Source organism: Rousettus aegyptiacus, unplaced genomic scaffold (genome assembly GCF_014176215.1).
Source record: "Rousettus aegyptiacus isolate mRouAeg1 unplaced genomic scaffold, mRouAeg1.p scaffold_m13_p_1, whole genome shotgun sequence".
In the NCBI taxonomy this organism is placed as follows: Eukaryota; Metazoa; Chordata; class Mammalia; order Chiroptera; family Pteropodidae; genus Rousettus; species Rousettus aegyptiacus.
The window spans coordinates 7,278,318-7,294,040 of record NW_023416284.1 but is presented as its reverse complement, the minus strand read 5'-3'; the positions used below and the strand labels follow the sequence as shown (position 1 = coordinate 7,294,040).

The 15,723-nt window shown below is 42.2% G+C and overlaps 1 protein-coding gene across 12 annotated transcripts in view; it reads right to left on the bottom strand.

Moving 5' to 3' along the window:
* The window catches only part of VPS13D (vacuolar protein sorting 13 homolog D), a 216,958-nt gene that overhangs the window by 79,186 nt on the left and 122,049 nt on the right, over positions 1-15,723 (bottom strand). For 11 of the 12 annotated variants that reach the window (XM_016149454.2, XM_016149446.2, XM_016149452.2 and 8 more), the window contains 5 exons: positions 13,840-13,989; positions 12,851-12,947; positions 10,829-10,977; positions 1,849-1,983; positions 494-661 (listed from right to left, as the gene is read on the bottom strand). In XM_016149454.2, the coding sequence (XP_016004940.2) occupies positions 494-661; positions 1,849-1,983; positions 10,829-10,977; positions 12,851-12,947; positions 13,840-13,989 (699 nt within the window). Of the gene's footprint in view, positions 1-493; positions 662-1,848; positions 1,984-10,189; positions 10,653-10,828; positions 10,978-12,850; positions 12,948-13,839; positions 13,990-15,723 lie in introns of those variants that run through there. The other variant, XM_036228864.1, reaches the window with a different exon arrangement.

The window sequence follows — 15,723 nt, the reverse complement described above, 5'->3', positions numbered from 1 at the left end:
CAAGACACAGAAAGTACACCGCATCCTTCCGCTGCTATCAGGTTCAGGTGACTTAAAGGGTCCCTTCGTTCTAGAAGGCTGTATTTCAGTTTGGACTTTACCGGGTAAGCTGTGGGGAATGACTGCAGGATTTTAGGCAGGAGAACGGCACAATCAAATTCTATGCTGTAAAGAGTGACTTCATTCTGGTGGCACTGTGAAAGATGCAGTGACGTCCAGGGGATCGGAGGCCAGTGCAGGGGCCCAGGGAAGACATGACCAGAGCCTGGACGAAGGCAGTGGTGATGGAGAGAAGGAAGGAAAGATATTTCTGAGGTGCACTCGGCGGGCGGGGTGCCGGGTTATCGGAGGTGAGGGGAAGTCAGGGCATGTGCGCGATGAGGCCAAGGCCAGGTATGTGACTTCTCACGAGCTGTCACCTATCACGAAAATTACAGAAGTGTAGAGGACTCGTGCGCTTACCGACAATGGCATCTCACGTCTATTTCCTTACCTTGGCAGCAGAGTTGGATACTCCATGTGTAACATTTCTGATAAGGCCCCCAACATTTCCATACTTTATCAGTCCAGTAACCCCTTCAGAAACGTCATTCAAAAGCCCCATGGGATTGCCTAGGAAGTCCACTGATCCCAGGATCCGAGCTGCCTGGCTGAGGAGTTCCTGTCGGATGGAGGAGGGGAACAAGAAGAAAAGCAGCACCTGTTACATCTGCAGACGGCGTCCCGAGCGAAAGCTTAGACCTCGATCTTGACCTCCACTCCCAGCGACACCAACAACTAACGGCCTTTCAACTCTCATCACTGCAGCTCCTGTCCCTTCGTGGGCTCCACCTAAACGTCTCCCAACGCACACGTCCCAGAGGCTGCTTTCAATACTATCATAAACACACTTCGAAGCCATTTAGAAGAATAAAAAAAGGTATGACATAGAAATGATTCTTTACGAATATTTCTTAGAATGTACATAATACTCCCCATGGCTGTGACAAACAGGAATTAATTAATTAATTAGAATTAATTAGGAGACCTTTAAAAGGACAGTAAGGGAGGTGGGAAGATTTGTGGTTCCCTTGTACTCTGTGGAGGAGACAGCACACCAAGAGCCACATTCGGACCTGTCAAGTGACCCTCCGCCTCCCGTGTACCTCCACTGTCTGATTCCAGGTTCCAGTGACATCTGCTCTATCACTCTCCTTACAGCTCGGTGGACATGCCACCAATCAGGAAAGGGAAGGAAGAAAACAATGGAGGAAAGGAGGGCGCTGGGAGGGGAGAGGGAGACAGGAAGCAAGAATAAGGTCTACTTTAACTCTGATAGCTAATAAATTTGATACAATCATGACCTATCTATTCATTGAGGAGTATGCCTTGGCTTTATATTTTGGTCTTCACGGTCTGGCTAATAAATACAGAATGGAAAATGTCCAACTTGATAAAAAGTTTTTTTTTTTTTAAGTTCAACTCCAGGGCAGAATCTGAGGCTCTAAGAACACTGGTGTAGTTGTTGAAAGTCAGCCCGTGCCTGGTAAACGAAAGAGTTCACAGTATTTTGTATTATCATCAAAGCATCCATTAAACCCTTAAGCGTTGTGGCTAATCTAGTGGAAGCCCCTGAGACTAGTTCCGAGGGACGAGACTAATGGCTCATAAATCAAATGCACTGTTTCAGGATTTTCACAATGTGTACGGCATGCTTTGTGGGCTGTGACCCGACCCATAACGTAACCATCAGAGCTGAAATGTTTAACCAGATTCTCAATAGCTATGTCTTATTAACCAAAATTCCTAAACGACTAGCACAAACAATGTGCTCGTGCCCCGACCAGGAAGAACTTCTCCAAAGCTCACCTCCTGGAAATGTTTGAGGACATCATTGATGATGAACTCCTTGGTCTCGTAGGGATGGACTCGAGTGAACGGGTCCAGATTAATCACAGCATCCTCAAACCGAATCAATGGAAATCCCAAGGTGCTTTTTAGGGCCTGGTTAGGAAAGAGAGGAAATGCCTTACTTTAGCTGTAGGACAGCCTTCCGGAATACGATAATTCTGGGTTCTATGGAAATTACAAGTCATGTCAACTTTCCCATGAGAGTCGAGGTTTTGTTATTTATAAACAAGGATTATAAAAGTAAAATATGGGGGAAAAATACACATCACCCAAAGTAACATATCACATAGAGATAAACAGTATTAGCTTCAGAGCCTAATTCTTCCTGATCTGTTTTGTAACTGTCTGCGTGTTTTCCTTTTTGACTAAAGTATACCACATGTGCAGAATGGTATACTAATCAAATGTTCACGTCAGTGACTTTATCAAAGTAAACACAACCAAGGAACAGCACCCAGGCCAGCAAGCAGACTATCATCCGCGTCTCGGAAGCACCCTGCCCCATCTGCAGACTCCCAGTCACACTCCCTCTTCCCCTAAGTAACCACCATTCTGACTTCTATCCCCATAGATTAGATTTCCTGCTTTGAATTTTATATACACGAAATCATCAGCATGTGTGTTGCATGTGGCTTCTTATGGTTAACATTACGTGTGTGAAATGCACTAAGCTGTTAGATAGAGCTGCAGTTTATCATTGTTTATTGCTACATCGGATTCCAGCATACGAATAACACACTATTCCTGTTGATGAACGGTGTGTCACTTCAAATTCTTTGCTATTATAATGCTGCTATGAACGTACTTGGACATGTCTTTCGGGACACGTGCACATGCCTTTTTTCTTGAACATATACCTGGGAGTGGAACTGCTGGGTCATGAAGAATATAAACGTTCAACCCTAGTATACACTGCCAAGCAGTTTTCTAAAGCAGTTGAACTGGTTTACACTCTCTTCAGCAGTCCCTAAAATTTCTTGCTATTCTACATCCTCATCAACACCTGGTATGGAGAGCTTTTTAAGAAAACAAATATTCTGATGGGGATGTAATGGTATCTCAGTGTGGATTTAATTTCCATTTTCCTGCCGAAGAATGAGACTAAGTACCTTTTAATATGCACACTGGCCATTTGGACATCGTATTTTGTAAAGTGTCCACTCAAATCTTTTGTTCATTTTTGTAGTGGATTGCCTGTTTTTTTTCTAATTGCTTTTTAAAAACCGTATCCATTTTTCTTATACATTCAGTATACAAGTCCTCTGTTGAATAAATAAATGTATTAACAAATATCTCCTCCCATTCTGTGACTTGTCTTGTTACTCTTTTGAATAGTATTATATGATAATCAAACATTCTTAGTTTTAATGAAATGCAACTTATCAATCTTTTTTCCTTTACAGTAAGAGCTTTCTGTGTCCTAGTTAAGAAATTACTATTATACCATAATCATAAAGATATTCCTATATGCTTCCTTACCGAATTTTTATCGTTTTACTCTTCACCTTAAAATTTATAATCTTGACAGACTTGATTTTTATATGTGGTGTAAAGTAGAGATCAAGGTCTATTTTTCCCAGATGGATATCTACTTAAGTAATATTAACAGAAAAGATAATCTTTTCCCCTAATCGATTTGCGGAGAAATGACAAAATTCACAGTATTGAATCTCCCAATGTGCTAACACGGTATGTCCCTGTACCTCTTTAGGTCTTTTCACTTTTTTCTCCCTAATGTTTCATTGTTTTCTATGTAGAGGTCTTATCCACCTGTCCACTGTTTGTTGGATTTATTCCTAGGTATCTGTGGTAGGTTAAAAATGTCCACAAATTCTTCGCATCTTCTACGATCAGCGAGTCCATTTCCCTTCCACTGTGCAACCTCTGAGCTCGGGCCTCGAGATGGTGGAGCTTCTGGTTTGCTCCTTCTGAAGCTTCCACCACACGAAGAAGCAGAGACCAGTTTCCTTGAAGATGAGAGCCCATGTGGAAGTTCTATTGACAGCCAACACCAGTCGCCTGACATGTGAGCAAGTGTCATCTTACACCATTCGGTCTCAGGTGACTGCCAGATGCCTGCAGCCACTTGAATAACCTCAGGTGAGTCCCACAGAAGCAGCACCCAGCTACGTCCAGGCCAAACTACTGACCCACAGAACTGTGAACAAATAAAATGGCTGTTTTAAGCCATTAAGTTTCGGGGTGATTTGTTACACAGTGATGAAAACGTATGACGTCCTTCAAATTCTCCTTTTCTCCATAATTGGTGCTGATATGTAGAAATGCAATTGATTTTTGTACACTGTATCCAGTGACCTTGCTAAATTTATTCATTCTAAAACTTATCTGTACATTCTTTTAGATTTTCTAAGTACAGAATCATGTTCTCCGAAGCTGATAAAGTTTTCATTTTCCTGTCCAGTTCTTATACCTTTATTTCTTTTTTTAATCTTTCAGCCTCACCGCACTGGCTGGCAATTCCCGCATGACAGTGCGTGGAGGTGGTGATACGGGGCACCCTTCCCTGCTTTCGATACAGCACGTGCAGTATGACGTCAGCAGCAGCGTTTTTCTAGATACGCTTTCTCAAATTAGGGCTGTTTCTTCTATTTTATGTTTGCTGAGTTCTTCTCATAAATGGATGCTGAATTTTGTCAAAAGGCTTTAGTGTCACTATTAAGACAATCATATTTTTTTCTTCCTTCATTTTGTTAATGTGGTGCATTACATAATTCATTTGTAAACGTCAAGCTAAACTTACATTTCTGAAATACTTAATTTGGTTATATTTCTTTCTTGTACATTGCTATATTTGATTTACTAATATGTTGTTCAGATTTCTTTCTCTATGATCATGAAAAAATTGTGGCCTAAAATTGTCCTTATTTGATTATTTTAAAATTATGAACTATAGTATTCCGGTGAACTTCTTGAACACATTTATAGTTATCTTAAATTTGGTGTTAATAATGTCAACATCGGGTTTGTCTATGGGTCTGTATCTAGTGTCTGTTTTTTCTCTTGGTCCTCTTGGTAGGCTTGGTAATTTGTGATTAAATGTAAAATTTTACATGAAAAGTTATAGAGGACTTTAGATGAGTCTTCGGCTTCTGGCAAACAGTTAAAGAGGCTTAATCCAATCAGGGCTAGGCTTTCTCAAGCCTGAATTTTACTCTTCGTAAGGCCTGGTATAGTCCTTCAGTGGTCTCAACTGAAACCCAAATCCATCTCTACACTTTTCCTCTCCCAGCACCATAAAACTGCTAAAAGGTCTATTTAGCTCTTCAGCCTCTTGGCTGCCACTTTTTGCTTGGCTTCTTTCCGACTAGGTTACTTAGAAATTGGCATGTGCCTGAAGGAGTACAGCAGCTCAGATTACTGGGGTCTCTTTTCTCTCTGTCCCTTCTCTACAAGACATTAGCCCCTCAATTACCAGCTCCCCTGGTAGCAGTGAAGTCTAGTTCCCACCCTGCCAGGCCCAGGAGATTGCCAAAAGCTTTGCTCGGATTCTCTGCCTTTTGGCAGTTGCTTTCCACTGGGTTTCTCCACCTTTCTCTCCACACCACTTACAAATCAGAAGTGTCTCAGGAATGAAAGCAGGGTAAACGCTGGGCCCACCTTATCGAGTTTCCTGCTCTTATAAATCTTGGATCCTCGAGTCTTGGCTATCTTGGTAGCTTTCCAATACCTTCAAACAGACTCGTGGGTTTTCTATATCGAGCTTTTCTGGTCGTTCTCAGCTAGTTTGGGTCTGCCATAAGCTGGTTAACAATTTCTGAATATGGTTTATTTTCCAATGATGCTTTTATTAAACTGATTGATATTTCAAGGAATTTTAGAGAACATGTCAAATACTCTTTTTTGAATGTGAAAACATTTTTTTCATGCTAATAGTGTTAGTACATCTCTGATCCACTTGGAAATGATCCTTATGTAGAACGTGAATAATCTAATTTTACATTTTTCCATGTGTTACCTAGTTAGTCTAATAGCACTTATTAAAACATCTGTGCTTTCCCCAGTGAATTAAGATGCCTTTATATGAAAACCTCATGTATAATGTCATAAACTTTCTATTTTATTTTCTTATTTATTTTTTAATCTTTTAGCATGTATTTTCAGAGACTGCTTTAAATTCTTTTGGAATGACAATATGTTAATTGAAATGAAATCATATAACTGAAGAAAACATACATGACAATTTTGAAAACCAAAGAGTGGGGACGATTTTTTGTGATTCGAAATTCAGATTCGAAGAGGCGAAAGACTGATAAATTCGACATTAAAATAGAAAGCTTTTGTATAAGTAAAAAAACACACACATCAAAAGCAAAATAAAAGACAAATTAAAAAAAAAGAAAGAAAATATACCTGCAACTTAGATAGAACTTTTATAGAGAACTTATAAAATCAGAGGAGACAAAAGATCAATAATATAATAATAATTTAAAAAAGGACAAGTGATAAGATCAGTTTATTCAGTTCAGAGAAAAAAATGGCCCTTAAATATAAGGGTTAGGAAAAGACGGTATAGAAAAGAAAACTGAAAACAGCAGAGAAGAAACAAATAAAAGTGCAAGAAGAGAACCAGAGGACAGATGCCAAGAGCAGGGAGGTCAGTAATATCAAACATGGCCGAGGCCCCTACGAAGATGAGGCCAGAAAAAAGGCCACTGGATTTGGTGCCTTGGGAAGCTGCTCGTAACCTCCTACTAGATAACTTCAGAACAAAATATTTTAGAGATAAAAAGCATCCTCGAATTAGCCTAACATGCTAATTCGGCCTAACACTCTCATTTTTTAAAATAAACAAAACCAAAGAAAAGTGAAGAGGCTGGCCGAACAAATGCAGCGGTTACTAGTACATCTTAGATCTGAAGACGGTGACTGCCTAGTAGGTGGAAAGCATGAAGACCACGATGCAGGATGATGTTATTTCTCCTGGAAAACTTTCTGCTAGTCATTCGTGCATGCCTCACCCATCCCTGAGCTGATGATGATGTAATAAGCATGCATTATTTTCCTCATTTCATTGACAGAGAAACTGAGGCTCAGTCGGCTTAACTGCTTGATTCGGCACCATACAATAAATATCCTGGGGAAAGCCAGGTACTAACATCCGCAGTTTGTTTAGTCAATTCTTCTCAGAGAAGAGGAAATGAGATCAAAACAAAGGCTTAAGGCAAAAGCTTTTTACCCCAACTTCCTCATTGCAACCAAACAGAGAAGAGGAGGAATCACACGCAGAGGCAAAGACTTCCAAACCTGTAGAAAGTGCCTCAAACCCTCATGAGAGTCACTATCCCCCTTCTGGATGTTTGTAAATGTGCTTTCTCTGAACCAAGGAAATAGTCTGGCCCTTCAATGAAGATTATATTCACCTTGTCATTTACTGGCTTGGGGCCTCTCACACTTGAAAAAGCTGAGACACAGCTATTTGTATGAATTATCCTGCCACCTTCAGGCTGTTCTGGTCACAAGTCAAAGCGATGAGAGGGCAAGAGCCAAACGGGGCTTTTACTAAGACAATCAAATACAGTAGTATACAAAGTTGATGCTTATATGCTCAAGTAGCAGTTTCCTGTTATAAAATGGATTCTGCAGAAAATAATCTGTGCTCCTAAGTTCCCCATAAAAGTAGGGAACTGTCTATTTTCACCTCCTCCAGACAAAAACTGCTGAAGTCTTCCAGAAACTTAACAGAGTTGAAAGGAGAAATACCTGTCCATATGCCATCAGGTCTCAGATCACAAGCCAGTCCCCGGGCCACGTCCTGTCTTTTCTTAGCTTATCCTGCGCTAAACAAAACTGTCTGGAATTCATTCTTTAAAGGTTTATTTATGGTACACAGAGACTGTTTATGTGGAGCAGGGTACTTGCCCATTTTCCTCTTGGGACGGTGTTTAAAACCTCAGGGATATTTCCCTCTCTGGCACTTTCTGAAATACAATTAACAATACTGGATCTTTTTTCCCTGAACAAATCTGGTTTTTATTTAGGAAGGGGAGGAAAAAAGTAAAGGGTCTGAAGTTTCCCAACAAATTATTTCAAGCCTTTGAGAAGACAGTTTTAGGCTTTTTAAATAGCGTCTTTGTTTGAAATTCCCCCTCCCCCACCTTCTTGCTCTCCGACCATTAAAATGTGGGTTTTCTTCCAAACTAGATTGCTCAATTAAAGCCCTTCTTTTGTGATACCCCAATGCTCTAAATGGGAAAGGGACTGCTGTAGGCCACCTTGTGAAACCTTTTAAAGGCTCCTCGCCTCTTTTGATCTTTAAAAAAAAAAAAAAAAAAAAAAGAACACAGAAGCTAGCTACCTGGCATTTCGCCGTTGCTCTTCCACTCTTCTAAGACACAGAGCTGGGAGACGACCGGGAGAATGGGGGGAGGGGAAGAATGCCCTGCTTTCGACTTTGCATTTGTGAAATGGAGCTATTACTGTCTCCCCCGTCTTCCATCACAGGGTCAGGAACCCAGGTGAGACAGCAGATGCGAAACTGCTCCGAGCCCTTCCGAACAGACACTGGACCTGGCAATGGCGTTGTCCCCAGTGGAAACCCGGAGGCTTCTGACAGCCTCGCTTCTGGCTGGAGTCAAGGGAATCAGGATAATTATTCCTTCCATACCACAGACACGGCTACCCTTAGTCAGACTCCTGCAATTCCTGCTCCAGGATGGGGACGCTACTGCCTAAGACTCTTTGAATAAGTGACATTATTTTATGAGTCCCAGACTCCACTAGGAGAACTCACGGCACAGTAAAACAGTGACTTCCACAAGCTGAGAGTTTAACTCTGAGGCCCCAGTTCCCAGCACCCTGCCTGAAGCATCGGCGCGCCCCGGTTAGGCGGCCCTGCCCCACACCTCAGAATGGCACTGCTCCACTGAACTGGCGTTAAGGATCGGGTGAAAATATCTCGAAAACGTTCCTTAAACATAGTGCCAAATGCAACATTCGCCTTAAACGACTCCGGCTCTGTCGCATGCAGTGTGTGCAGCCAGCGCAGGCCGGCTGTGTGCGGGGCCCGGGGGCCTCGGCTGGAGAAAACAACTCCGCCAGTGGCAGTCCAGGGAGAGTTTTCTGTTGGGAGCAATTTGAAAGGAATATTTAGGTGTCTGTGTTTCTTAGTGAGATGATTTAAAAAACAAGAAGTCCTTAACGCACAGGAAATGCCTCACACTGGCTTGCTGGGCGAGTGCCAAGTGTTCTGGGGGAATATATACTTTATCAAACAACCCGTCCCAAAGGGTCACGTAAGTCAAGTGGATACTTGTGGATATTAGCAAGATAGTGGTTTTCCCATGGTTTTCCCCCCGACTCCCATGCTCATTATAAATATCTTCAGTCTCCTGGGAAACATGAAATTAAAGCAAATTGAGCAGACAGGACAGCCCATGAGGAAGGGCACCCTGCACTGTTCTCAGGATGGCCGCGGGGGCAGTCGCCGCCCCCTGGTGTGGCCGAGTGGCCGTGGCCGCCTTAGCGAACCGGCCACCCTTGCCCCATCCTATCCAAACACGATCTGAAGTTGACCAGACTACTGTCTTGTTACCTGTAAGTCTATTTCAGAAGTGGTGAGCTGGCAAACTGTGGACCACATGAGGCCCACACATGTGTTTTGTTAGGCCCGCAAGGTTTGAAAAAACATAAAAAACTCAAATTCGTTGCCAATGTTTAAAAACCAGGAGATTCCACATAAAAATCCAGATTTCCGGCTTCACTTAAAAAATCTGAAGCTCTGGCAACCCTGGGTTCGCATTCCCCCGTGACCCTGACCGGCTGTGCTGAGCTATGCTGCCCTCTCCCCGGCCCAGGGGAAGCGGGCATACCCTGTGGCCATGGTCCCCACAGCCTGCTTTCCCTACTCGCATTGCTGGCACAGCCCCTGCAGGCATCTGAACGTATGACTGCAGGTTTATTGCTTATTTGTTCATTCTTTAGCTTTCCTATGCAAAAAGAAAGACCATCCTGGAGCATCTTAAAGGAAGCAGAAGTGGGTGGTAGAAAAGCCTTAGGCTGGAGGTTAGGACGGTGGGTGCCTCACGTGCAACAGAAGAAAGGACCAGAAGCAGAGGGTACACCTGACGGAGGCGGATTTACACGCGACCTAAGGAAAGACTCCAGGGGTCACCTGGCTTCTCCTCCTGCTATCACTACCCACCCGGGCTCGAGACACACTCCCAACTCCAGCATCCTTGTTCAGTGAGCAAGGGGACCCCTGCGGGCTGCTGTGCCCCCAAAATTCTCTGACTCCTCACGTTTAGGGGGCAGCACAGTATAGAAGAAAAACAGACTGGGAGGCTTTAGAGACTGACAGGCTGGGATTCGACTCCCAGCCCCGTCCTTTACTTAAAATAGATTTTATCGCAGAACATGAAGATGGTATTCAGACTGGATCTATCGGGCACATATCGAGATGATCTGCAGGAATGTTACACCCTGGTATAGGGGTAGGCGAGGTCGCATCGTTGGGGGTAATAGGTATGTGGCCGAGTCCTCCTTGAAGGTAGCAGACATTCTTAGTGTTGGCCATTCGAGATGAGGCGGACACTCAGAGACTGGGAGAATAGGTAGGTCCTGGGCACAGAGGGGAGACACTGCCTTGGTTGTAGCTTCCCTCCTGAGTCGGGGAGGAGCCCCAGGAAGGAGGCGTTCACCTCACTGAGATGAGCCAGGAGCTAAGCAGAGGGGACCGGTCCTAATGTAATTCTGTGTTTGTTCTTTTGTTACTCCTTAATCTTTAGCAAAGTCATACTTAAACACTAAAAAAAAAAAAAGAAATGCATTTAAATATATTGAGTCAACAGACCATCTAAAAAACGAAAACTGTAAAAACATCTGCTATAAATGACATCAGACAGAGAAAGTAAATAATAAACACACTCACCCTTATCTAAGGAAAACTCATTTTTAAAAACTTGTCCAGACATTAGCTCACCTTAAGATCCAGGGGTAGCTTGTTGGAGGTGAACACACTCAGCTTGATCTGTGGAATGCTGATTTTAAGATTTTCAAAGTAGTATCGAATTGGTGTTCCGCCTTGCTCAACTGTCTTTTCATGGAGATTTTCGTCATATTTTTCCACCTCTGGTACAAAGGTAGAATTGTTTTATAAAAAAATGAATCTCCTGAAGTGTCATGATTTAAATACTTGATTCAGTTTTAAAAATTCACAAAAAAGGTAAACATCTATCTCTCTAAGTTTTCCAGAGTTCAGTAATATGTACAGTATCCTGATGCCATTTCTTTTCAAAGCAGATCTGTTTCATGTTGTTTATGAAAAAAGCACAACAGCTTAATCTTTTGATTTGTGACTCTATACCATCTGGCAGATATCATCTTTGGAAAAAATAACCCAGGTGGGAAAGCCAGAGGTCATGGGTGTGTCTGCTGGCAATGAGTTTTCCAGAAACCGTGTTGTTGTTGTTGCTATTATTATTATAAATGACCTAGATTTTCTGAATTTATTTCATAAGGCGATATCCAAATAAATACTTGGAGTGGAGTTTATCTGAATCATAATGAACAACATGACCAATAAATAATGAATCTGAACCAAACATAATGCCTTAAGAAGAAACAGATCGCAGGCTGTAAAGAACTGACTTTATGACAAGAAGCACCCTCTCTCCTTTACACAACACCGTTGAGGCGTGTGTCTTACTTATTCTCTAGTGAAGTAAAAAGGATTAACATGAGCTAAAACACAGCAGCGTGCTTTCTGACGTGATACTGTACCTCGCCCATTTGGGCAGCTCATTTTCACGTGGCTTCACGTGCCTTAGAAACAAAACCAAAAGGACTGTACATATCTACTTATCAAACAAATTTATACCATAAGCTATTGTAGTTCTATTTAGAGAAAAAAGGAAATATGTTAAAAAAAAAAAAAAAAGATATTGTTAAAGAAACCTGTTTATCTGTATTTAGGAACCAGAAACAGCTATAGAAGGCAGAAGATATAGTCTAATGAAAGGCAGGCAAGGATTTTACAAAAGTCTAAATCTGCTATACAATGTTGGGAGAGAAATTTATTTAGAGAAACTTGATTAACTGGCTTTCCGACCCACAGTGGAAAACACAGCATTAAACAGACAGCGTCTTGCTCTTGATCCCAAATACACTTAAAACTAAAAATTTTAAGTCTAGGATAAAAAAGGGCTAAACTATTTGTTGTGCATTGTGTGTATTTATGTACACATGTATGCACGTCTGGGTGATTTTTTTTTTTCTCTAGCCAACATGGGCAATAAACGTAAAAATCTCGATCTTCTCATTTCTTCAGGCTTAATATCTACTTTAGCCTTCAAAAGACTAAGCGTTACTGACTTCATTCTAGGCTCTAGATACAGTCTTGCACAGGCCACAATGAGGGATCTAAAAAGAGACAACGCCTGTTATGTCTGTAGCACTGCCGGAAAAGGCTCTCGGCAGTCCCTCTTACTCCCCTCCCCGAAGTAAAGGAACTAAAAACCTGAAAGGCATAAGGGTATGGATGTCAAAAGGTAAGGAGTCGAAGCCAGCCCATTTTTTTTTCCTCAACTAAACCAAAGGGAACCGCCAAAGGGAGTTCTGATTTTTGACCCTGAGTCTGTTTAATAAACACAGGTTAGGAAACAAGGTGGTTTTGTGAATAACAAGCAACGTTTCCGTTATCCTGAAGTAGATGAATCAAAATATGCAAAATACAGAGGAACAGTGTACTGCCTCCCAGAGGCTCACCACTGGCATTCTGGGGCACCTCCGGGCGGCTTCCTTCGAGCACAGATAGACCTCAGCCTGTCAACAAGCAGTACTTTGAAAGAAAACAACTGAAACACAAACCTTAGCTTCCTACCTCGGGCTATGAAGTGGAAGGAGGGCTAGTCGGGCACCCCGAAATATGTATTTTCACAAGCAGACTAGAAAATGCCACCCTTGGGCCAATTCCCGGAGACAAACCTAGAATATTCAACATTACCTGATTCCGCTTGATCGTAGCCAAAGAAACTTAGCAGCTTGAGGAGCAGTTTCTCCTCAATTTGCACCGTGAATCTCTGAGCTGTGATCATCAGATGCTAGAGATAAAGAAACGCTGATAAAGAAACTGTGACAGGTGAACACCAGAAAAAACTTCCGTTCAATTTTGCTGTGCCATTGAGAAGGCCTGTGACGTGCACAGTTTCTTTACTCGCGCGATGTTATAGTCAGATTGCCAAATTATTTCTGGCTCATCTCTCTATCTACATTGTTATAATTAGCCAAAACCTTTGGATGTTTAGTAGACAATTCCCCACCGTACTGTTTGGTTCCCGGGGTGCCTGTGTCACGTCAGTCAGGAGACATGTTCAGACGCCCTGCGGTGGGTGAACTTTGCGGACTGAACTCACACGGTGGCAGCTAGTTTAAGGAGCAGCAAAACTGGGCTTGTGGAGTTGAGGGCCACATGCCGGCTTGACCTCATCAACACTGGTGATAAAGGACCAGAAATACGAGAAGCGATCCCTTATCTTCTACCTTTCTGCCAGAACAGCTACTTATATGTGGAGAGTTCTCCAAGAAAGAAAGTTTATCACTTTGGACTGTCTGCTTTAGTAAACGGTGTGGTATTTTACACAGGGGATGTCCGAACCACCCCTTTTCCAATAGTCTCTGGGCAACTCGATTTCAATGACATATCTGCATCATGCCTGGTCCTGATCAATCTAGAAGATGCTACGCTTTCCTAGAGACTTTGCTCTGCGCAATACCAACTGTGGCCCCTGTGGATTTGGTACTACCACCTGCAATGTCACCGGACACACTATTGAGAATGTCAGGTGCTAAGAGGAGTGCCTGTCAATTCCTCTGTGCCATGTGCTAAGTCACGTGTGACTGAGCCCCCCAGGACCATCTGCATCCGCCCCCTGCACTGCAGCTGTGACACTCAGCTGTGAGGGGACACATAAGCCGCGCCCGGTCCAAGCTCACCTTGTAGATGTTGGTCAGTGCACTCTTACTGGGGAGCTCCACCGCGTTCACCTGCACGGCAGGGCCCATCTCAATGGCCTCATTCTCATTGCTCAGGGGAGTCACGTAGAGCATGAAAGGCTGCGTGGTACCGATGAGTTGATTGTCCACCTAGGACATGAAAAGGCAGGGAACAAAACAAAAACAGACCAGTTGCTCAGTTCTCGCTTTGACCTCTGAGTGGGGTCTCATAATACGTAGGCCACTCAGAACATACCCTCGCCACCTGACTATCTCAACGACAGCTGGAAAAATATAGACCAGTGAGAATAATAGCATTTCGATCTTGGTGGAGGTTGGCAAGGAGAAGGATCTCAGGAATGATGTTACAGAGCGAGGAGTTGTTTTGACAGCATGACAACAGAACTCCAGCAAAAAGCATCAAAATCAACTTTTTCAGAACTCTAAAAGTTCGTAAAAGGTTTGTAACAATCTCAAAATCGTTTGTTTGAGAAAATTAGTTAAAACTCAGGAAGAACAGTGAGCTCTGTGGCATTTTCACTTGTCATTCTCCCTTGCCCTCCCCTGGTCCACGGTGACCTCAAACACCAACAGCTCTGCAATCAAAAACACAACAGCCTGGCGAGGGGAGTCTGCAGCTCCCCACAAAAGCTCCGCTCCAGAGACCTATCCATTTTCTGACTTGTCTGGCGCCTCTCCCTTTCCTAATATTGATAATTGGTGCTTTCTCTTTTTTCTCCTGATCAGATTGATCCTCTCAAAGAATCACTTTTGATTTTTTTCTACAATAGCTGCTGGTTTCTATTCCACTGATTTCCTTTGAGATCTTTATTATTTCCTTTCTTATGCTTATCTTGTTGTTTAAGCAGCTTTAGGAACATTCCACAGATTTCGGTATGTTGTTTTCACTTTCATTCAGTTCACTATGTTTTCTGATTTCTGCTTTGATCTATAGGTTATTCAGAAGTATATTATTTCATTTCCAAATATTTGGAGGATTTTCCGAAACTTTCTCCCTTATATTTACTTTAATTCCATTGGGATCAAAGACCCTATGCTCTGTGACTTAAACTCTTTTAAATTTGTTGAGAACCGCTTTATGGTCCCAAATGTGGTCCAAAAACATATTTTGGACATGTTTCATGTACATTTGAGAAGAATCTGCTTTCTGCTGTTGCTAGGTGGAGTGCTGTATAAATATCAATTAGGACTATTTTGCTGGTAGTGCTGTTCAAATCTAGTACATCCTTGATGACTTTCTACTTATTTGTTCTATCAATTATTCAGGGAGTGGTAATGAAATCTTCTATTATAATTGTGTATTAGTCTATTTCTTCTTTCAGTTCTATCAGTTTTTGCTTCATATATTTTGAAGCTCTGTATAAACACTCAGGATAGACATAGTCTCTTAATCAACTGTCTCACTAGTTTTGAGTACTTTGATTAAAATATACCTTGGTGCATTTTCCTTCGGAGGAGGGGAGGGCGTGTGTGTGTGTGTTTGTGTGTGTGTGTGTGTGTGTGTGTGTTTGGGTTTGAGTTGCTATCTTGAGTTTATAGTTTTTATTAAATTTGGAAAATTTATGGCCAAATTTCTTCAAATATTTTTTCTGTCCCCTTCTCTCTCTTGTCCTTTGGGAACTCCAATTATCTATATATCAGGTTGCCTGAAGTTGTCCCAAAGGTCACAGAATACTGTTTTCTTTCAGGGGAGGATTACAGGTATACCTCAGACACTGTACATATGGTTCCAGACCAACTGTGATAAAGCAAATGTCTAAATAAAGTGAGTCACATGAATTTTTTGGTTTCTCAGTGCAAATAAGTGTGAACGAGCTTAGATCTAAGACAACAATGTACATACCTTAATGAAAGAAGGTATGT